At 39.0% G+C, this 24,968-nt stretch overlaps 1 protein-coding gene across 1 annotated transcript; it reads right to left on the bottom strand.

Moving 5' to 3' along the window:
* Nucleotides 1–762: 762 nt before the first annotated feature.
* Nucleotides 763–24,879, bottom strand: LOC117485571 (sacsin-like). The gene is made up of 8 exons (XM_034134161.1): nucleotides 24,799–24,879; nucleotides 20,689–20,734; nucleotides 19,893–19,980; nucleotides 17,882–17,993; nucleotides 15,478–15,624; nucleotides 13,933–15,364; nucleotides 13,622–13,710; nucleotides 763–13,520 (listed from the first exon to the last, which is right to left on the bottom strand). Exons 2-8 carry the CDS (start codon nucleotides 20,715–20,717, stop codon nucleotides 2,599–2,601), a joined length of 12,819 nt encoding a protein of 4,272 aa, XP_033990052.1. The 5' UTR covers nucleotides 20,718–20,734; nucleotides 24,799–24,879; the 3' UTR covers nucleotides 763–2,598.
* Nucleotides 24,880–24,968: the final 89 nt, after the last annotated feature.

The following is a 24,968-nucleotide window of genomic DNA, read 5'->3' as shown; positions in this document are numbered from 1 at the left end:
GAATGTAAAAGGGTCAGATGAAATTGCTTGCAGGGTGCAATGCTATTGACTTTAGTTGAAGGAAGAGTTTATGAGCAAACTTTGTCACTCCAGGGTCCTTCGATCTTGCCAAACAATGCAAGCTGCAGGGCTTAGGAGATAAGGAAAATATATTTATGATATTTAAAACCTAAAAGCCATATCAAACAATAAGCTCTTAAAGTAAATGCATTTTCAATATATTTTAATATGATCATGTCGTTGTGTTGGCAATAAGCTATAGTAGCAAGAATATAACCTCCATGTTGTGGGATACATAATAAATTATGTGGGTGCCAAGGGGCTCACGTTACCTACAGTGGGTGCTATTTGTGGGGTATTATCAGTTTACCCTATACAAGGTACAACAAAGCTAACAATTTAAACAAAAACATTCTGTTAAAACCCTTGCAGGTATTGGAAGAGATCTAATCAGACAAGAACACATTTAAATCCTCAGCATAAAGGTGCCATATGAGATAGGACTGAACATTTCTGATCCTCTAGCCTACATATTTAATCTTATCTTTTATTATTGACAGTATTGCATAAATCTCCCTCAAGCAACATGTGTGGCAACCCAATAAAAGAGAACTAACTGATTATCCTTTTCCAGGGAGTGCCAAAAATATAGATAATAGAAAAGGACAGAGGTAGAACAACTCACAGGTTTGAGTGATACAGTGTCTAGCCCTGGACACATTTACTATGGTATTTAAAAAAAACATCACATAAGGCACGCCGTTTAATCCTTGATTGAATTGCTTTATTTTCATTTTTTAATCGATGTAAAAAGTTCAGACAAAAAAGGTGAAGAAACCCAATGTGGCATTTGTACTTTCCAAAAAAAGTGGAACAGGGATTATATTGATCCTGATTAAGTAGTAATAAATGATAACAGAACATCAAACTCAATAATTAATATATTTCTGGTTATGCCATTGTTTCTTTGACTTATTGATAACTCAATGAAACTCAGTGTTTAGAAAACTGAGGAACAAGTCATACAGAGATCATTTTGGTCCTCAGTGTAAAGGTTAACAAAATGCAAAAAAATATCTTGATATTTTTACAACAGTCATACATATATTATATTGGTTGTCAGTTAGAAATTGTAAATGTTTATAACAATGCTGAACAAAAAAATATTTGCATTTTTAGAAAGTATTTAAAATAAAGTAATAATATAAGTAAAACAGAGAATATATTGGACCTAATGGATAGGTATAAATGATAATATAGTAAAAAGAAAAGTCATACAGATATTATATTGGACCTCAGTGAGTTTTAACCGTTTACAACATTTCAAAGAACATCTTGATATTTTCATAAAAAGTCATACAGACAATAAATTGGTCCTCACTTTGAGTAGTTGTACATTTGTAAAAAAATAAAAAAGTAATACAGAGTTTAAAGTGATCCCAAGTGAGTGGTCATAAACGATAACTTTGCATAAATATAACTTCCTTTGTTTCATTTCCATAACAAAATCATAGAGGGCCTATGGGTCCTGAGTGAGTAGTCAAAACTCTTCAACAATACTCAAAATATCATATTTACATTCCCATTACAATGGCCTTTCATTGGCTTCAGAAACTCAATGTGGCATTTGTACTTTCCAAAAAAAGTGGTACAGGGATTATATTGATCCTGAGTAAGTAGTAATAAATGATAACAGAACATCACATTCAATAATTAATATATTTCTGGTTATGCCATTGTTTCTTTGACTTATTGATAACTCAGTGAAACTCAGTGTTTAGAAAACTGTGAGGAACAAGTCATACAGAGATCATTTTGGTCCTCAGTGTAAAGGTTAACAACATGCGAAAAAATATATTGATATTTTTATAACAGTCATACATATATTATTATATTGGTCGTCACAGTTAGAAATTGTAAATGTTTATTACAATACTGAACAAAAAAAAATTATAATTGCATTTTTAGAAAGTATTTAAAATAAAGTAATAATATAAAGTAAAACAGAGATTATATTGGACCTAATGGATATTTATAAATGATAATATAGTAAAAAGAAAAGTCAAACAGATATTATATTGGACCTCAAACAGTTTTAACCATTTTACAACATTTAAAAGAAAATCTTGATATTTTCATAAAAAGTCATACAGACAATAAATTGGTCCTCACTTTGAGTAGTTGTATATTTGTAGAACAATAATAAAAAATAAAAAAGTAATACAGAGTTTAAAGTGATCCCAAGTGAGTGGTCATAAACGATAACTTTGCATAAATATAACTTCCTTTGTTTCATTTCCATAACAAAATCATAGAGGGCCTATGGGTCCTGAGTGAGTAGTCAAAACTCTTCAACAATACTCAAAATATCATATTTACATTCCCATTACAATGGCCTTTCATTCGCTTCAGTAAGTCCCTACATTACACACACATGTTATGTCAGCATTTTGACTGATATATGTTCTTTTCAACAAATGGTACTATTATTTTCTTCAGAGTAATGTTTTAATATAAGAATATGGCTAATGCCATTTTACATGTCGAACAAACCTAAATTGACTCTACCAACATGACGTGTCAGTTTGTCTTGAATCCCTAATTTACATATTCCTCGACTAAACTCAGAAGCTCAGATGCGCTCTCCAGTGCCAACAACTCATTCTCTGGTTTGAACTGCTCATTTGGAATATGGGGAAATGGATGGCAGTTTGGATACTGAGTCTTTTTGTCGTCCACTCCCAACGCCTTCAGATTCCTCACTATTTGAGGAAGAACTCTCAGTTTGAGGTCGTAGAGGGAAACTTGTGCTGCAAGGGATAAAATGGAGCTGCTGGTGGGATGCTGACCATCTCTCTTATACTTTGCAGCTGTGAGAGACTTTTCCACTGCTTGATGGACTTTGAACAGACACCACTCTGTGCTCGCCCCACTAACGTCTTTGTAGGCTGCGTCGAGATCACAGCGAGCTTGTCTTCTCCAGCGTTGGGCCTCTTCTTTGTTTGGCCTTGGGACATTTTCATTATGTGCCCAAAAATTGTAGGAACGGTTGCTTCTGGAGAATCCGTCCCTAGCATTTCTGTGATGCCTGGCCTCCTGATTCCATTCATCATAGAAGTTCCTGAAGTCTGATCTTCCGCTTGAATAAGATGAGCCTGTATTTGTGCCTTTGCCCTTCCCTTTGCTGAGCTCAGCAATTTGATTCTGCAGGTATTTGAATGCCTCAGTGGCAAGAGGTATGCAGTCAAGGTTTTTGTCAGGATGCCATCTAAGGTAAAGTCGTTTGATGGCTTTATGCTTTTCCTCCTCAGGAAGAGTCCAAATCTCTTTTAAACATTTGTCAATTTCCATTTTAGCTTCTTCAAGAGAGGCTGGTGAGGATCTCGTAGAAGAGGAACTTGTAGTTGATGGTTTGGAAGAATGTGGCACAGCTCCTTCTAGTAGGACCAGGTCCATGCAAGAAGTATCAGCAGAACTTCCTTTAGGTTCTGGTTTCTTTTGTCGTTTAAACTGATACAGGTCCAGACAACTGACTTCAATGGGCTCATCTTCTCCAATTTCTATTTTGTATCTGTGTGAATATGGTCCCGACTGCCCAGGCAGTTCTTCAACAATAACTGCATAGATATACTTGTTGTTGGTGCTGTAGCCAACATATTCACCCTCTTCAAAGTTATTGAGGATGTTCATGTCTAATGAATCATGCCATTCCACTGGGATTTCTGTTCCAGGGGCTGGTGGATTGTGGAAAATGCTTTGAGTTTCAGCACTGTCCAGGATCCCATTGTTAGCAAGAGTTTCCAGAACATCTTGCATATTGTCACACGTGAGAAGGTTTATGAGGACCAGAAGGTGATTCGATCCCAATATGTTACCTAAAAGAGCATTAATCTCCTTTGTCAATCTCATATTGACGTCACTTATCACCTTATGAATCGTGTTGTTGTTGTGTTTCAAGTAAAATATGCAACCTTGTTGCTTTTGTTTGACAAAAACAACGGTTTGAGAGGCAGTCTGGTGTAGTGGCTGTTGATTCACCCAAAGCTCAGTTTTTAGACTATTGCAGCAGACAATCTGAATGCTGCCAAAAGTCTTCTTGCACATCTCAGTAGCATCTTCTTGTGTTATTTCCCCCTGGGACTGGTCTCTGATAAGACAAATGAGTCCATGTATAAATGCTTCTGAGGACAAATGTCTGTCAAACAATCCACTAAATTCACAGTCAGCACCAAGCTCACAAAGCTGCATGTCTGATTCCACTACTTTCTCCTCAGTGAATTGAGACAGCATATTAGGCTTAAAGGTCGGAGGCAGCAATTGCAGCAACCGGTGATGCTCATACACGTCATTGCCTAAGTGACACTCACTTAGTTTCTCAAGCAACAGAAACTTATTGTCAAGCGCTTTTTCCAACCTTTTGCTCTCAAACACTGTATCATTGTAGAAGAGTTTGCATGATGGGTGTACTTTACCATCTACTGCAGGAAGATACAAAGTCATTGAATCATCAACAAGGGACTGGTTTCCTTTAGTTTTGATTAACAGGAAAAACTGCTCAACAGCACGTTTCACAGTTTTCTGTTGGTTTGGGTTAAGATGGGGTTTCTCGCAGGAATCAGCATAAACTGCTGCCAGAACATTACAATACTGCACTGCTGTAGGTGTGTCCTTAACACCAATTTGCTTGAAGAACTTTGAAAACATGACATCGTTGGGAGAAATGTTGTACAAATACGGTCTGAACTCGTGCTCGTGCGGGAGTGAAAAAGAAGTATCATCAGGCTTTGCAAGTTCTTTGTCTTTTTCAACCAAAACCACAGGAAGACCAGCCAATGTTTGGACTTCAAACGTGTTTACTTGCAGGTATTCATATGCACTTCGAAAAACCTTAGCACGGGTTTTGATCAACTTTTGATCTTTACAGGGCGACTGACAGATGTTTCTCATGTTACTGGTCACACAGTTTGGCGGCGGTTGTTCATGAGCTCCAGCTTTATTCATCTTTTCCAGGACTTTCTTTGACTTATAAAAAGGTAGATGTATAATTGGCATTGAGGACCAAACCAGTTCTTGATGCTTGGCTTCACTGTCCATCAAAGACCCCCTGATTTTAACAGCAGTTCTCTCAGCCACAAATGGTTGGTGATAGTTTTGCAGTTCTTTTTGAATTTTCACAGGAAAAATGAACTTGATGTCAGCCATTTCCTCCAGAAACATTTTCTCTTCACGCTTGTCCTCAATCACTATATCCAAGGCTGCTTTGAATACTAAGGATGATTTTGGTTTCAAATCATTAAGGTCACCATTTCCTTTTGCTTCTGATTCTAACTGGTGTGCAAAGTTAATTATGTCATCTTTTGACACAACATGCTTCATTCCAAGGTCTCTCAGTAACTTATTTGGTCCGTCTGTTCGAAGAAGCCCTTCACACAAGTCAGTCCAAAATCTCTCAGGTACAAACCTCTCTTGGGGCAACATTTGTTTGTACAGCTCAACATTCTCATCAAAGAAGTATGATGCCTTCTCCAATGTGCCTACAGAATTGGCAATCAATGTCACTGCCTTCATTGAGGAGATGATTGCGTCCCTACACTTACAATACATGAATTCTGATGTCAGTAACAGCTTGAGGCAGTGAAGCTTTTGCATCTCAGTGAGTGTGTGTACAACAGGCAGAATAAACGTCATGAAATAGTCCAAATCAGTCATTATTTGGATGTTCAATGTTTCTGCTAGACTGATGTTTGCAGTACTGTTTTGGAGAAAAATGCTGTTGCTGTCAGATAGGGAGAACAAATCCGGAAATCTCTTTGAATATGTGCTGTTGAGGATAAATACCTCTTTAGGTCCATCAATCCTTACTCGTTTACCATGTATTGTTTCAAATATTGGCAAGGATTTTAGCTTTCTTTGATATTCTTGTTTGTCTTTGGACTTGGATACTCCAGACTGCAGGTCATACTGAAGCTCTTTCAACTCCTTAATTGAAAGCTTGGAAAACTCAGAGTGGTTTATGTTGTAGAGCTGCTCCAACACAGAGCTTTTATCATTCACATCCATAAGTTCAGAGTGAAGAAGTAAACGTTGGTGTACATGCATCTCAGAGAGGAATGTACTTTCAAGCGCCATAAAACCAAGTTTAAAAAGGATGCCTGATATGTCCTCTCCAGAGGTGCTCTTAAGCACACTCGGCATGTCTTTCATTGTTTTCAGGAAGTGTTTGTTGTTCAACCTTGGACACACAACAGGTAAAATGCAGCAGTCGCTGAAGAGCTGCCTGACATCACTTAATGTAAGGCTTTCTTCATCACCATTAGATGTTGCAGGTTTAATTTCCCTCATTAAGAAATTCCAAAGTGATTTCAACCACATCAACACTCTCTCATTTGGGACATGAAGACCACTTTGTGGATCAACTTCACAGCTCTGAAGAACATGCTGAATTAACGGCTTCAGATATTTTGCTGCACAGGGAACTGTCAATCTTTTGACAAGGTTTAAAGTTTGTAGAGCAACAATGTTCTCTCCGTTTGTCTGAAAGTCTGCAAATTGTTCCTTGTAGGCAAAGAACAGACTCTCATAACTCGATATCAGTTTAGGAGATTTGGAGTCAAACACTCTCAAAACGTTATCACTTGTGAGAAGAAGTGGAAGTCCATTGAGTGTAATGGAGTTGTCTTTTGCTGTCTTTTTAAAGTCTTTTAAGCAGAAACTCAAGAGCTCAGAACATCTTTTTCCATCTCTGATCAAGGTGGCAGTTATGGGCAGGGGTAAATCCTTGTCTGTTTTGGTCGGGTCATTGACCGTTATTTCTCTGAGGAAAGTCTGCACACTTGAAGGATTCATATCTCTTACGGCAATGCCTGCGGATCTGAAACTTTTCCAAACATTTTGCAGGAAAGAAGGTACCAATGTCATTCCAAGATCTTCCAAAATTGGCATTATCCCGTCTGTTTCCGAGTGTGTGAGATAAGGTGCCTTAGTTGTTTCATTTTCTCTGACATTACACCACTGAAAAAAGGTTGTCTTCAATTCTCGGCCTGCAACTTTGCGTGTTGAACTCCTCAAAACTGGAATCACATCAAGACCTTTTTCTTTGATTGATCTGTAAACCTCATGTATCATTTCATGCCAATCCTGACCAACATGTTTGGACACAGTTGGCCAAAAAAACAAGTAGAATGACTCAAGACTTGCACGAGTGGTATTCTTTTTTGCAAAGTGGTGGCAGATGTACTGAAGGAGATCAGCATAAAGTGGAGCAATGACATTCTGTTTCAAAGATTCATTCCAGTTAGATTTTAGACTTTGCCCATCTTCTTTCCAAAGGCTTCTCCTGGCAGAATCTACCTCAAAGTTTGCGTTGACATGCACTGGCAGTCCAGTTGTTCCTGGCAAAGGAAGTGAACAAAAGGCTTGTCCAATAAAACACATGTTGCTAGGTGGGGCTTTAACAGAGACCTTTGAGCTCACACGCGCCGCTATTGCTGCTTGAGGAAGTTTTTTTGGAAGTGTTAGGTCTCCTTTGCCACTGTTTTTGAATGTCCCAAACTGTTCTGCAATGATCCATTGACTTTGTCTTTTATCAGAGGTTGAAATGAGTGTACTGTATATAGCCTTGTCTGGCGTGATTGGTTTGTCAGATTGCAGCGCATTTTGTTCAAGCTCAACAAAAGCATCTTTACTTTCTCTGCTTTCCTGTGGTAGGCGTTTTTCAACCATAAAGATTGTTTTGAGTTTCCCTGAATGTTCATTGATTTCATGGACCTCTATTTTGCAGATGTTTTTCAGAAACAGAATCAGTCCTTCAGGATCTTCAGAGATTGCAGAGCAAAGTTCCTTCATGTCATGGTCTGTGACTTCCTGCAGTGATATTTTAGAGCTGTTTGCCATGGTACCGATTCTTAAGGGTAATCTGAACATGGTGCCATCTTTAAGGGGAAATTCGTCTGGAAGAAAGGATTTGTAGACATCCATGTACATGTTCTTAAAAGTGTCATCTAGTTTATAGCCAGTGCCAGCTGGTGGTTTGTCTGAATGACCATCAATGAATTTTTGATTGGGATCAGAAATGCAGAGTAGTTTATCTCCAGTGAGGATGGAGGGGCAGTCAGTCAGATGGTAAACAGAGTTGAATCCTACTCCGTATTTCCCTGTCTTCCCTGGAGAGTTGCGCTTTCCTCCTTCTCCCAGCTGTTGAATGCCATCCAGGTCATCATCAGAAAACACTTTGTTGTTGAAAACACACAGTGCTGGACCCTGCAGTTCGTTCCATTTATCTCCAAATGTTTTTTCTGTGCCATGCTGTCGTTTGTCCCAAACAAAGTGAATTTCGGTTGCCTCTGCATCATCAGCATTTTGGATAAGCTCTTTAAGGATATCTTTCTTTGATGGATAGGCTGAAATTATGTTTTTAATTCGAACAGTTAGTTGTTCCTGCTGTTCAAAATGAAAAGCAAATGGTGAAATGTTCTCAACTGTAGAGTTTTGCAGGGTATGATGCCTTGTTGTTTTGATTCCAAAGTGACAAGCCATAGCACGTTGGATATCCTTGTGACATAATGTCACATCTGGACCGACTGCCATCCATGGGCTGTCATTGTAAAACATCTCACTTGCAGGTTGTAGAACATTATGTTCATTGGGTATCAGACAGTTGTTTGTTTCATCTTTGGCCTCATATATTCCTCTGAGAATTGTGAGACAAATCAAAAGGTCTTTCTTTGGCAGGGTCTTGTTGCCATGTTGAGAGTGTATTTCCTGCAGCACAGTTAGACGCTGACTGGTTGTAAATGATTTTTCAACTCCTACATTTTCCCAGAGCCTCCCAAAACCCTTAAAGGCAGTTGGAAGTACATAGAGATAGGGTTCTGCTTCAAATTGCTCACTTACCGCAACACAGTTTACATTTATAAATGTACTGCCAACAAGAATGAACGGGAATGAATTTGCCCACTGTGAAATGAAAGTGGAATCCTCCAAATCACTGAGCCACTGATCAAGAAACTTATAGCATTCATATGCTATTTTGTGAAGCATGGATGTATCAATAGATTGAGATTGCTCACATGCTTCTTTCAGTTGTTGAAGCACTTTGTCAGGCCCTGGATTGACTTGAACTCCCAAAATGTGCAGGAGTGGATCAGTGTTGTATATTTTCAGATTGGTATGATCCAGCACGTGTTGTGTCATGTTAACAAGTGGGGAGCATTTTTCACCAAAAATATCTGTTGGCCTTCTAAATGTGACATTTCTTTCCATTTTTGTATCACCGGGGGAAAATGCTGGGAGAAATTCAGTCATCCTCAGTGTTTCCCAGTGGAGAGAGCCTTCATCACTCATGTGATTCTTCATAAGTTCAAGCAGGCAATTTAAATGACCACATGCTTTCTTTTTGTCAAAGCTCCAGGTCCTGGGAATTGTGCGTGCTTTCTCTGTGATTTCTTCCAATGGGAGCTGATCATTTGTCATTCCAAGTTCCAACAAGCGTTTAATCCTTTTGGGGGAGCAAAAGTCATTTTTGGTACCACCGAGTAAGCGTCCTTCTTCTGGTTCAAAGAGACAGGCCACTTTGCCTGATGGATTCACAAGTTTCCTGATGTGCTGGAGCTGTCCGCCTATTGTGGGGATGCATGGATAGCAGACCAGAAGTTTGTCAAGTTCTTTGATATTAAGGTCGATCGCATGCAGCACAAGAGTATCTCTACTCTTAGGGTCCATGGTGTCAAGGTTGTTGAACACAGCCTCTTGGTAAAAGGTGTCCCAGTTCCATGTTCTATTCTGCAAGGCCTTCTCTAGGCCAGACCGTTTGAAGCTATTTCTCAACCACAGGGGAAGAGAAACAACATGGTTGGGTGCTTTGACATGTGTCTTGCACACTTGCACTGCAAGTTCACTGATGTCTTTATCCTCTTCGATACTCTTGTGTAGAAATATGGCACTGTTCATTGAGCACCAATGTTCTCCATCACTAAAGAGCTCTGGGCCAATGAAAGGCTGAGCTATGGCGGAGTACAATGCATCAACCAAGGGCTCAAAAGTGTCTTTCACTTTCTCTCTGTCAGGCCAAAAGGTATGATAACAATATGTTTCCAGTTGCTTGTTTTCAGACATTTTCTTTAGTGCCGAAAGTGCAGAAATATATGCTGTCACTACAGGATCCTCAAGAAGGGCTTTGTTCCACTCATGTTTCACACCACTCTCCCACAGACCTTTGCGGTTGCTTGTCACAGCAAATGTTCCATTTACATTGACTGGAAGACCAGTGTGAATGGACAGAGGAAGGAAGCAAAATGCCTGTCCTACAAGATCTGTTTGTAGTGGGGCCAGCTTCCCAGTTCCTGGATTCTTTTGCAAAGGCACAGCAATCCCCCCGATGGGCAAAGAGAACTTGGCTTGCTTGTTTTCTTGAAGGGCCATTTGCAAGGACTTATGTGTCCCAAAGCAGTTGTAAAGGAGCCAGGACTGGACTTCAGTTTCACCAGATTGCTGACTAGTTATTTGGACAATGTTGGCTGTGCAGCAGTCAATGACCTCTTTGCATTTCCTATCAAGTTTCATTAATGCTTTCTCAGCTTGCTGCTGCTTGGACACGCTTGATTCATCAGGAATCCTCATTGTACTCTCAGTGGTTTTGGAGACATTGAAGACTGTTTCTATTTCGTTATCTCTTGGCGGGGTTGATGCATTGTTTGAGATACTTTGTAAAGATAACATATTGATGTTCTTCAAAAACAGCAGGTGCGTTTGTGAATTGTTTGTAAAGTGCTGTTGAAAAGTGATGATTTGTTGTTTGTTAAACACTTTTTCACTTATTTCTGACATGATAGCCTCTTCTTCAGTTCGAAAAGGTAGTTTGATCAGAGTACCTGGATATGGTTCACAGGGACTTCTGAAATTGCAATCAAAAATGCGTTCATATGGTCCAAACTGACCAGGAAAGCAATGGAAAAGATGTTGCTTTGAGAGATCCAGCTTGAGTCCAGGATTTGTTTTATGTTTGATGTGTTTCGTGAGGTGGGTTACATTTGGATCAAGTATGAGAAGACTGTTGCCACTCAGGATAGAAGGAACATCTGTTACATGATACACAGTATTAAATCCAAGTCCAAACTTTCCAATTTTTTCCACTTTGTTTTCTTTTGAGGCAGAGCCAACTCTGACAATATTCTTCCAATCCTCAGCTGTGAATTGCTCATTATTAAATGCCCAAAGGCAAGGTCCCTGACAAAGGGCCATGCCAGGGTCAATGAGACTTTCAGGGGAGTCTTTGTGCACTCGTAAATCCACCAAGAACTTGCAGGCTTCTGCCCCAGCATCCTCTGCATTTTGAATGATCTCTTTGAAGATGTCTCTTTCTTCATCATACTCCTTAAGGATGTTCTTAATCCTCGTCGTTATCGGTTCAGATTGTCCAAACTGTTCTATTCCCACTAACTCTGGATCGAGAATGTAGGTACTAAGAAATCGGATGTTAAACCATTCAGCAGCTGCTTTTGTGATATCTTCATGTACAACATGAACTTCCTCCTGGCTGTACTTGATCTCATTCAACCCATTTTTGCTCACATCACAGAAGACTGCTGTTGACAGTGGTTTAAGGGTATGTTGTTCACCCTGAATGAGAACTGGCACTGGGATGTCATCCTGAACAGTCTTCTTCTCTTTCCACAGCCACTTAAGAATCTCTATTGACACTTTTACCTCAGAGGAACTTGCAAAAGGCTGTTGGGTTTCTTCAATGGTTTTCTGGATAGAATGGAGAATGTCAACAATTTCTTGATCTGAAAGCAATGTTTTTAGTCCAAACTCCTGAAGCAACTTCTTGTATGGCAAAAATTCATTTGGAACCTTCCTAATATAAGAACTCAGATCAAGATTTCGTGGGTAGTCTAGAACCAGATCCTGTGGTGATACAAACTGGTCGTCGCTCCACAGCCAGTGTGTATCCTTTTTCATCTTCCTTGAAAATTCATTTATGTGGTCTTGCATGTGTTTGTAAATGCTATGCAGCTTTCTTTTAAAATCCACATTTGTGTTAGGATCAGTCATTTTCTGTGCTTTTGATGTCAGAGCAGACAAATTCTCTATCACTTTTTCAGGTGGGGGTAGGCGTTTGAGACCAAGTTGGCTGCTAACTCTGTCACTGAAAGTACCCAGAGGCATTACATGCTCAACAATGTCCTCATAATCAGAATGTCTTGTTTCATCAGGGCAGAAGAAACAACTTCTCTGAGATGTGTCATTGCCGTACGTTTTATCATTACCAGGCTTAGTACATGGGATCCATTTCAGCATGTTGATGCGATGAGGCTGCTCAGGAGAAAACTTAAACAGATCATTAGTATCCAACATCTTCAAGAGCACCTGAGCTCTATTAAGAGCCTCAGTTTGAGAGTCAACATGCGCTTTGTCAATCAGTGTGGCAGCATGCAAGAAGTGCTCCGGTGACACATCTACTTCTTTGTTTAGTAAGCCAAGATCCGTTAGGCTTTGAAGCATCTGCGATGTGCCAGTGTATAGAGGTGGAGGGAAGAAATCTGACTCAAAGATCATTTTAAAGGTTTTAATTCTTGGATCAAAAAAGGCTGAGGGTTTTTTCAGTTCTCCATTCACTTCAATGAAGCTCAAATCCTTACATCTGTGTTTCAAGGTCTCATTTTGAGAGAAAAGGATAGCTCCATTCTGTAAAATCCAAGTCATGATTTTCTCAGTGTCTTCTCTTCTGCAAGCCCTGCTCTCAATACAGTCAATAAGGAGATGAGCTGCTTCAGCAGTGTCCAAAAGTTTAACTTCGAGCAGCTGTAACAGACTGCGATCAGCCTCAGTTGCACACCGCACAACTGAATCAGGCATAGGGAAATCTGTTGGTACCTTTAGACCAGACATCAGAAGCACAGCCTGTTTTGATTGAGCTGCAGCACATGATCCATTCATGGTTTGAAACAGAGGCAACTTTGAGAGTAAATCTTTCTCAGTGTCTGAGAGACAATCAAGACGAGAGAGATAATCTTTCAGTTCTTCTCGTGCTCCGTGAGAGGCAGTTTTGAGATCTCTGATGAGATTCTGAGAATCTAGGTTCACCAATACTTTCATGACACTCCTTGGAGATGGGCATAGCACATATGAGTCAAGGTCTTCGTGTTTGAGCCAGTCGTTTTCTCTTACCGCTGTGCCACCAAGTTTGTTCACCAACTCAGTTATTTTTTCTGGCAAGATCATCTGCTTCCTTTTCTGAAAAATTAAGGTTGTCTTCTGCTCTAGTATAGCTAGTGATACTGGCTGACTGACTGACAGGGGACTGACTGGTATCAATGGCAATCCAATGAAATGACTTAACTCTTTGAAGTGAGTGTTGAGAAATGTCCAGAACTCTTGGAGCCACTCTAAAGGTGGATGTTGATTGCTGCTGACATCCCAGGTAACATGCCCCTTGCTCATCTGCTTCCAGTCCTGTGGCAAAAACCTCTTTGTATATTCAGCCACCCGTTTTGCGTCAATGTTGATGACCTTGAAAATATCTGGAACATTTGTTTAAATACATTCATTAGTGAGTGAATACATACATATGACAGATGTTATGCATTTTTAAATCGCTATACTATAAAATGATTTCTCTTACTTTCTCTGGCCAGTTCTTTCAGGTGGGCACTGCAGGCTGGACGGAGATCATTGGGGATGAAGAGGTGTTTGCAGAATGGTAGCAAGACTCTGGACAAAGGATACATTTGTTGAATCGGCATGTAACAAAAACAAAGACATTTGTATATCATTTAAGTTGAGATGCATTAAATATATTTTCCAATAAATACAATTGTATTGTTTTTACCAATCTGTACTTATTCTAAGATTGGATTTGGGCAACATTTAAACTTAGTATAGATGTAGTAGTAAATAAAAAATAAAAAACATCTAAAAAGAAAATAAACCTACCTTGGAAATGTATTGCTGTCAATCAAAGCAGTGTCCTCCTCTTTGTCTGTGAACGATCTGAAGGAGCCATCGTTGAGCGGAAGCAGCTGAAGACCTTCCAGTTCTCTGTATTTTTCATCACTTAAAATGAACTCCAAAAGGCAGAGTTTGTCATGTTTAGAGATAGTGTGCACGTCAATCCTGCGGAGCGAGCCCCTTATGAAAGCTGGAGTCACGTGTTTTAGGGTATCTCGGTGTGGATAGGCCTCATTTATAGCGCTTGCAACACTACCTGGTAAGGTGACAAGATTTTCTCCACAGGAAACCAAAGTCCTTTTAATTGCAGCCAATATGTCACTGCTTGTTGGACCATTACAGGGGAACACAGCTTCTGATGGAGTGATAAACTCTCTTTCATCTTTGGCAAGAGAGAGGACAGCCACATTCTGCCTGAATAAGTGATCAAGAACATCCAGAGCAACGGCATACCATTTGCGTTTGTGCTTTATCTGGGCAATATCTGGCCACAGATCGTACACTGAAGAGACAGGCAGATGATCTTGTTGTGCAAGGTTGATAGCATCTTGAATGATCATGATGTATGCCTGTGGTAGCACCTCCTTCATCAGCAATTCATTCCACACAGCATGTTCGTCATGTTGCTGGTCTTCCTCTTGCCACTTGATCTCTCTTCTGTTGTCTGTGAGGCCAAAGCACGCGTTGATATACACTGGGAGTCCGGTCTTATTGGATTCATTGTTTGGTAGGGGGAGAAAGCAGCTCAATCTGCTCTCACTACTGTCTCTCTTCTCACCACAAGGGAATGCCAAGTCAACTTGAGGGAAAAAGCTCAACTTTTTCGCAAGTGAATCAAGATTTTCTACATTTCCTTCTTTCATGGTACATGTTGTTAAAAGCCATTTTGTTTCTTTGTGGTCTTGTGAGTTGAGGGTTATTACTTTGAATCTTGTTGAACTCTCAATGATTGAATCGTCTTCTGACTCCAGAACGACATCTGTGGAGATTGAGGATTTCACTTCAAGTCTGGTTTTAACTGTGTCATCGATGTTGATATGTATCAAGGAAACAGAGGTCACATTTTTCAGGAACAGGAGACTTAAATCTGCATCCGCAATGAAGCTATCAAAAAGCTCAACCACCCTTTCAGAGTCATAGAGATTATCTGAAATATCTGATGCCTCTTTGCGCAAAGGGAACCTGAAAATTGTCCCGTCAAAGTGTTGATCCTCGTTGATGACTGTTGACCATTCTTTTCTGCCAACAAGCGAAACTATATCTCGAAAAGGTTGGAACTGGTCATGCATCTCTATTAGAGCTTCCTGGTGTTCTGCATCATCCAAAGACCACAAAAAACCACTATTTCTTTGTCCAAATATTTTTTCCTGGGGGTCCATCATGCCGAGGTGATCTGAACTGAATATACTGGGCACATCTGTGAAGAAAGTGGATCAACATTGTCATATTAAGTAACTCTGCATTTTCTCTAAGAACTCAAACTTAAACTGAGACAATCGGGTTCACATCTGTATCTGTATGTAGTTTTACCTGTTATGTGGTAAACAGAGTTGAAGCCGATTCCAAACCTCCCAACTTTGTTTGGGTCATTGCGCTTGACACTCCTCCCTGCCATCTGAATTCCCTCCCAGTCCTCATCAGTGAAGGCTGCATTGTTGTATGCATAGAGAGCAGGACCTTTGAAGAAAAAAAAAAAAAAATTCGATTTTATGAAAAGTGCTTTAAACATTAGATCAGAGCATTTGTGCATGTTCTTTAATTTTCTTCGGTCTCTATAATTGCTTGTTTTGGATGCTATCCATGCATATATTAAATGGGCTAGAAATATAGGAAAGGTTGAGTGTAAACATATGTTTCTGCTTTTACAGTGCTCTCAATTTCAAATTGAGAACCTTTGATTGATTTCAGTAATATAATAATGTTGAGGTGTTTAGTTTAATGTGGTGACTACTGTTTACTGTATATGTTACAGGTAACATAAAATGCAGAAACTGCCTGTAACGGTCTGAGAAATGTTTATATTTGGATGTTCATTTGTGTGCATTTATTATCAATTTATGATTTTGTAAATTTGAGTGTAATTAGACAATTGTAAAATGTCGAGTATTATCTGAATAGCAACATTTAGAATGGTTCACATTTGGAATGTGGTCGGTGAGTCACATGACCACAGTCAGGTCAGAAGTCATTGCCATGGCAACGCATGCCGTTGGCATAATCTACAGGGTTCAAGAGGCGCACACGGTAAATGTTTCTCTTTTGTTGATATGTGTGTTAATATTTAGTGTGTGCTTTGATTTTGCTAATGTGTTAGATGTTACGATTTAATGTAAACTTTCAACTGTTCATTTCTTATAGTTTACACGTTGTCTTCGGAGAAAGAGAGCGAGAGGGAGAGAATAAACCTTCAAATCAGTATGTTTGTGGCCTTATTTATTGGACCGGTGTAGCCACACTGCCTTAACCCTTTGGAGTCGACCGTCACGCCGGCGTGATCAGATCACATGACCTGTTCAAGCCGGTGCCGCATAAAAACAACAGTCCGGACAACATTGCCGTGTGTTTCCGTCAAAAGTACTGGCTTGAAACTATATGCCAGTCTTTGTTTCATGCAAAAAGACCCAGTAAACACGGAGATACGATGATATAAAGTTAATACAAATATATTTCAAAAGTATGAAAAATGGAAGCACATATTTTAATATCTTCGCCGTATTTCATTTGTGACAGACAAACATTGAGAATTTAGATATAGTTAGATAGATTTAGAGTTTTGAAGATTCAACTATGATGAAGAGAACTCTGAATGTGAGTCAAGCTATAAGCTTGTTTTTTGACATGGAGGAGGAGCCTGTGATGTTGCCCTCTGTGTCGTAGTTGACAGAAACTGCTTTGAAGCGTGGCACAGATAAAGACAGAAAAACCTGATTTTTGTACATAATGTGTATATATATATATTTGTATTATATTTATAATAACACTTTTGCCTTATCAGAATGAAATCACATGTACAGTATTTAAGCTTTTAAATGTTTTGTTGTGCCTACTGTGTCACTGTTGACAGAACTTGAGAAATTAGGAAAAAACGCCTATAGATACACCTGTTATTTGTTCATAAAATGTGTATATAGGTTCATGCTACCTCAATCAAACTTTCACATTATCAGTGACATCCCATGTATATATTTCCAGCTTTCAAATTGTTTTAGTTGTGCATGTTTGTGTTACCTATATAAAAAATAATATCATTTTCAAAATCCGTTTTTACGTTTTCTTTTTTGTGATTTTGGGTCCAAAATGTTCATATAGTATCTCAAAATGAAAAAAATAACTATCGGGTTATATAGGTGAGGTTGTCCTTAACAAAAAGGTACCAAACATTGACATTTCAAACATTTCTTAATGGGGTTTAGTAAGACAAATCAAAAGTATGCGAAAACGGCCAAATTAGCCCAGGACTCCAAAGGGTTAACTGATGAAAATAAACGACATAGCATTTTAGACCCTAATGCCATCTTATCAAGTGATCATGTACTTAAGGGTCGCTCGAAGGGTGAGAAGCCTGGTATTGACAAAAAAGAGGAATTGAGTGGTAATACTTAACACACATCCTCTTTGGTAAACCACACTGGACTATGGGAGGAAACCCACATGAAAACAAGCATAACTTAAAGACTCCAAAGGGGGAGTTGAGCAGGACTGACATTTGAGTATTACACCTTTTCATTAGAAGCCTCAACACTATGTCATCAAGCTACCTCTCCTTTATCCTTTAAATGTATAAAAACTGATGTTGATAACCACTATAAAGCATGGCTATTTTATGAACATTATTACATTAACATAACACTACAGTGGGACTGGATCCAGCTCTCCCCTGAGCCAAAGATCGGCGCACTATCTCACTGCGCCACAACCTCCCCATCCCACATACCTTGGTATTTTCCCAATTCATCAGTCCACAGGCTCTCAGTCCCATAGCTTCTGTCATCGTGTATGAAAACCACTTCCGTGGCTTTAGCATCATCTGCATTCTGAATCAGCTCCTGTTGACAAATACATTCAAATCAATTACCATTAACAGAGCATGACAAGCTCCAAATCGGGGCTACACAAGAGCAAAGTTAACGCCCCTGCACACCATTATTCCACCTTTACATGCGTTTCACTTAAGTTGCCTAATGGACCTCCTCTCACTAAATCAAATCAAATCAAATCAATTTTTATTTATAAAGCACATTTAAAAGCGATTTTTGGTTGAGCCAAAGTGCTGTACATGTAATAAAAACACATTACTACAATCACAATAAAAGACAATAAATTACAACAGATATATATACAAAAATAAAATAAAAATAAAAAAACACAAGGAAAAGTCAGGAGTCGTGCTCCGCTCTAACTAGAAGGCCAGAGAGAAGAAGTGTGTTTTTAGTGTAGATTTAAAAACCCCTAGGGTCTGGGCCGACCTCACATGGAGGGGCAGAGTGTTCCAGAGCCTGGGGCCAGCTGCTGCGAAGGCTCGGTGCCCTCGGGTTTTAAGCCTGGTCTTGGGCACTACCAGCAGCAGCTGGTCAGCAGACCTTAAAGCTCTGGCTGGGGTGTAGCGCTGGAGGAGTTCAGCTATATAGGCCGGAGCCAGCCCATTTAGTGCTTTAAAAACAAATAAAAGGATTTTAAAATCAATTCTGAACCGAACTGGAAGCCAGAATTGGGGTGATGTGGTCACGCTTTTTGTGGCCAGTCAGCAAACGTGCAGCTGTGTTTTGGACTAGCTGCAGGCGTTTAATTGAGGCCTGGTCCATACCCACATACAGAGCGTTGCAATAGTCCAGTCTCGAGGTTACAAAGGCGTTAATAACCCTTTCTAAGTCATTAAAAAATAAATACGACTTGGTTTTGGCCAATAGTCTTATTTAAAAAAAGCAGGATTTGACTACGGTGCTGACCTGCTTGTGAAATTTAAAAGTGCTAGTGAAGGTCACTCCAAGGTTCATGACCGAGGGGAGGATGTTTTTTTTGAGAGAGCCCAGAATATCAACCGGAGAGGCAGGAGGTTGGGGTCCAAAAAAGATGACCTCAGTCTTGCTGTCGTTGAGGTTGAGAAAGTTTTTGCTCAGCCAGGATTTTATCTCTGTTAAGCAGTCCATCAACTGCTGTAGTGAGTGTTTGACATTTGCTTTGAGAGGCAGATAGATCTGTACATCGTCGGCATAGCAGTGGAAGGGAATATTATGTTTTGTGAGAATTGAACCTAGGGGCAGTATGTACAGTAGAAAAAGGATGGGGCCCAGAATCGAGCCTTGGGGAACCCCACAGGTAAGAGGGGCTTTGGCAGAGGAGAAGGCACCTAGCTGTACCGAGAAGCTACGGTCTATCAGGTAGGACCTGAACCATGCAAGGGCAGAGCCTGTGATGCCAGCGGACTGTTCAAGCCGTGACAGCAGGATGCTATGGTCCACAGTGTCAAAGGCAGCTGTCAGGTCTAACAGCACCAAGACAGCTGGGCTACCTGAGTCGGCAGCTAGGAGCAGATCATTAAAAACTCTTAAAAGGGCTGTTTCAGTGCTGTGCATGGGTTTGAAGCCAGACTGAAACTTTTCATGGATTCCATGGATGGTTAAAAAAGACTGCAGCTGGGCGTAGACTACTCGCTCCAGGGCTTTTGATAAAAAAGGTAGCTGGGAGATGGGCCTAAAATTTGCGAGAATGGAGTGGTCGAGATTTTTCTTTTTAAGTAGTGGCTTAACCACGGCATGTTTGAAGGCAGCTGGGACACATCCTGAGCTAAGATCACTAAATCACTGTGTAGGTGCGTACAAACTGCACTTAATTCGGCATTCCCTCACCTGTCTGGTGGTTGTATTGTACCTGATAGGGTGGTATAATACCCTTTTATCATTCTTATTAGTACATAGTGTTGGGTCAAATTAGAGGATTTAACCCACCTTCAAAATTTGTCCACCATCTGGATATCGTCGTAGAATATCTTGTAGGTAGTCAATGAAGGGCGGTGCTGTTGCCCCGAAGGACGTTCTGAACCAAACATGAGGATAAAAGAGTGATGAACAAAAGTTAAAATCCCTGCAGGGTGAGTCTTCTTTAAACAAGGTATGAAGAGCTGGAATTTGAAACAAGTTCAACCAGCAGGTACTTTTGACTAATCTTTAGCCATAGGGTCGAAGTGTTTACTTGAAGTAAGATGATTATGATATATATGTTGCCAAGAAAATGTATTGCGACCCATAATATTAAGTATATTATTTGTGACTTTGCCCTCTAATACACAATGAATTGATAACATGCCACTTAAACATGACTGGTATGGAGAGGAATTTTGAATTGTGTAGCATGTGTTAAATTAATGTATGTCATGTATACATGTGTTGTGTATAATCAGTCACGCAAATAAGATCTACACCATCACACAGCACTTTGAATAACAACATGATGGTGCTTAGGAAGTTTAAAAAGTGAGAACAATAATGTACAATTGAATATAAGGTGATCTTTTTTTCCCATACACTTCAAAACACTAACATGTATGAAATGTGTCTTTAGGGTGAGTTACTAAATCTGTCCAGGGACTACAGATGAAAAATAGCCTCTTGGCTAACTCTGGCACATTTACAGAAATGTTAATTAATGTGCACTGTCCCTTTTAAATAAATAAATAAAAAAGCACTCCAAAAAACAAATCAGGGCACTCCCTGAGCTTCGGGTTAAGAGACAGTTGAAACTCACCGACTTTTTTTCTTAGTATTCAAACTCATCCCTCCTGGCAAAGATGCTGCAAGAGATTAAAAAAATTAATTGCATTAGCTTGCAGGAAAAAAAATCCCATTTTATTCATAATGTGATGACCACACCTGCTGGCACACATATTAGAAATGTCACAAGCTCCTTTGCACATATGTTAGTTTTCTATAGTACAATCTCTCCTCCGTTGAGTTGTGTTGACCTCAAACCCATTGCACACCAATCAGCAGATACATAATGACACATTGCTTTTGTTTCATGCTTCATACAGGTACTTCTAGGGGTTTCAATGTCATTGGTAGACTGTTAGTGTCTTGTTTTAGTGCACCTTAGTTATTTTTTAAACAGTTATGGTAACAAAACACAAGCAAAAGTAGGTGTGAAGGTTTTGTTATTTTTTTTAAATCACAAATTAACACAGACACCTTTTAGAACAAACTTTATTTTGCTAGATTGAGTGCACGCAATCTTGTCAAATGTATAAGGTGTTAAATGTGTTAAATGTTAACCAAACTTGTAAATTACCTTTATAGAATAGAATTGGGAGGGATGAAACCCTCTTTAATGGTCACACAGCACACACAGTGAAATGTGTTCTCTGCTTTTAACCCATCCTAGTACCAGGAGTCTAGTACTAGGAGCAGTTAATATGACTAACTATATTTTAAATGTGTTAACTTTTTATAGAACTGATTATCTTTCTATGCCAATATTTTAAATAAAGTTCTCGTTTTGCACTTTTTTTTTGGTAGTAATAAAATCGGGACTCTTATTTTGAAGGGACTTTTACCGGAAGTTAATGGTCAACGGAGCAGTGTAAACACTTGTCACACATGAATATGAAAATGACTGATAGATGACGGAGAACTTAACATATAATAATTAGTTACATTGGGTATTTAGCACCTGGCTGAGAAGGGCACTAGGTTTGTTATTACTTTATTTTATACGTTGATTGATATGTGGTGTTATTTTGTAGTTTTGGAGAGTTTTGTGTGTAATGTGTTCCGCTTCGTTAGTTAGGGGGCAGTAGTGAGCTATTTTCTTACAACGGAGCTTTCATAATGGGTTTTTTCTGTCCCTTAGAAAAATACAATCTTGTAACCTGTCTATAAAGATTTGCAATGACATTTCCAAATGGTTATTATTTTAAGTAAGCTTAATGCCTCTTAAATGTTTTTGTGCCTTTATGCTTTTTTCTTTCCCCCTGGCTCTTATTGGATGTATTATTTATGTTTTTTTGTCTTATTGTGAATGAATGTCTTGAACTTATGTTGATAAGTTGATGATATCCTCACCGAGTTTTGTATGTTTAAAAAAATGTTCAATAAAACATTTATAAAAAAGAAAAAAAAAAAAAAAAAACTACCCCATCGTGTCACTACCCGATCGGTCCACCTGCCCGATCTGTACTGCGCATGTGCGAGATGGTCCGCCATATTGGACAACTACATACGGCAACACTAATAGGACACTTGACACAGTGGCTTTTGGCAAAGCAGAAACATAACTGATAGAGATGAGTTCTTGTTATTACAACGTGACTTCACTATTATTTAACTACTCTTTTTATTGGGTTCTTTTATTTGGGGTTAAGTACATTGTTAGAATAAGTGACACATGGATTTAACTTCTGTTAACATAAGTTAAATCCATGTCTCACTTATTCTGACAATGTATTTAACCCCAAATAAAAGAACCCAATAAAAAGAGTTGTTAAATAATAGTGAAGTCACGTTGTAATAACAATAATCTCTCTCGGTTCTTTTTCTGCTTTGCCAAAAGCCACTGTGTCAAGTGTCCTAGTAGAGTTGCCGTATGTAGTTGTCCAATATGGCGGACCATCTCGCACATGCGCAGTACAGATCGGGCAGGGGGACAGATCGGGTAGTGACACATCGGTCCGCGGGAGAACGTGTGCATGATATCTACGACACACTAGCAGGAGAAGATGACAAATATGCAGACGCTAAGCAGAAGCTATCTACATACTTCTCACCCAAGAAAAACGTCCAATATCAAGTGTACATCTTCAGAAAAGCTAAGCAAGATCCAGGTGAAACTTTGGACAGTTATCACACAAGGTTGAGGATGTTAGCTAAGAACTATGAGTTTACCAGCATGGATGCAGAGATTAAAATGCAAAGATGATGTGTTCAAAGCTAAAATGTGAATGCAAAAGTCTTAAAGATACTGTTACAGCAGAATTGCACTAGTTCCAGATAACTTATGTTAAATGCAGTATAACAGCCAAATGTTTAAAGCTATTAAAAAAAAAGGGCAATGTGATATTCATGTGAATGTATTGTGCTCAGTATAACTGTGCCCCCTGCTGTCTACACAGCATATAGATACACTAGCAGTGATGAAGTGCACAGTAAGCATGTATAACGTGTGTGAGCCAGCACTGGTTAATAAACCCTGTTAACGTCCAGCAAGTTGAGTCTTTCATGTCCAATCACAACATGGAAACATTACAGTGGGGTGGATGATTGGACTGTCCAATTTTTTTAAAACCAAAGGGGTGTTTAGATGAGCCACTTTACCTAAGCTCCCCTTTTTTAAGTAGAGCAATTTTTTGTATCTCCCCTGCACTCAAATATGGACTGGCTAGCAATACATGATCACCCAAACGTTTTTTAATGTATTTATTTAATTTGTATCATTTTAAAGTTAGGAGATGAAGGCAGTCTCTAGACCAGGGATGTCCAAACTACGGACCGGGGGCCAACTGTATAAATAACATAAAAGTAAAAAACTAAACAAATTCTAAAAGTATAATGGCCCCTTGTCATATATTGTACTTCTTAAATATATATATTTTAAAAAATGAATCTGGTTGCTGCTCGCCAACCAAACTGAGCAGCAATCTGAGGCTTCTGTTTTAAGGAATAAGCTGCCAACACTTTTTGTAACAAAGAAATTAAATAATTTGTTTTTTCAACTGTACCTTCTCTCGCATATTTATGCGTACCCTGATCCTTTTACACAATACAAATACATACACTTTTATTTATGTATCGTATTTATAGACAGTTTACTCATGTTTACAGGTCTCTCTTGGAAATGAGACCTTGTGTCTCAATGAGATTTTAAACCTGTATAAATAAAGGCTAAATAAAAAAAAAATGTGTTTACTTACCTGTTTGTCCATTTCAAAACTAAGGGTGTGGCTCAGACAAGTACTGTCATGTCCCAAATTACAGATGCATTGGCATATTGATCTTTTATTTCAGAAACTGACACTACAAGAGAGCTATGTCAATGTTTTCTAACAATATTTAATTTATCAGAAAAATGTGTGAAACAAAACTGACTTTTAACAAACCAGGTTTATGGATCTTGAAAACCTAAGGTCTTTACTACACCAACCCAATCCTAGATTTAAGGGGGGTGTCCGGTCTTATTCAGCCTAACTAACCAGTTTACTTTTGCTGAGTCAAACTGCAGTATAATATAAAAAAGAAATAAAAGGCAACTGCTGCCTACATGGGCCTCTGGACTTTGGACATAAGTAAAGTTAAGGCTTACAAGATGTGTTGCTAAAAGCTTTTCTAGTGTACAGTGGTTTATGATTCAGGGTCATGGATGAAACACATTTTCTCCACAATATACCAGCCTGGCTAACAAGCAGGTGCAGGAGTGAAAGAGTGAAGAAGGATAATACTCCATACATTTCTCAAGATAATCAACATCAGGCATAACTCTGAAGTTAGGCCTGAATTTGATTGTGCTTATACCAACTGTTTATCAAACTAGGGCCTCCCCTGAACTGAGTTCCTGCAGCCTCTCTGTGGTGGATATTGCGGCTGTCTCACAAAGAATAAAGCCTAACCCCAAAGCAGGAAATGAACCAATAAAATGCAAAAAAACAAATGCTAATTATACATACAGGGATGGTGAATGAAGTATGAGCATGAATACTTTTTTTTAATCTGTATAAATCAGAACCTTTTTATTTCACTGGTATCAAAATAGTCCTCTATACAAATTGTTAGATTTCCTCTATAACCTAAAACATACTTTTATTTAATCAGATGCTAACAAAAATAACACAAAAGTAAAAAATCAAAATGGAAACAACAGTAGGCCTACCTCATTCATATTTGAAGAGTTGTCCGTTTGGTTCAGCTTGTGCCAAGTTTGTCAAATAAATGATGTTTCATCAGTTCTCCTATTTATAAAGGCTGCTGATGTCCAACCCCTAATCGTCGTTTCCCGGTACATACAGTGTGTTTCGTTTTCCAAACAAGTCAAAAGCCATA

Source organism: Trematomus bernacchii, unplaced genomic scaffold (genome assembly GCF_902827165.1).
Source record: "Trematomus bernacchii unplaced genomic scaffold, fTreBer1.1, whole genome shotgun sequence".
Classification (NCBI taxonomy): Eukaryota; Metazoa; Chordata; class Actinopteri; order Perciformes; family Nototheniidae; genus Trematomus; species Trematomus bernacchii.
This window is presented reverse-complemented; position numbering and strand designations above follow the sequence as displayed.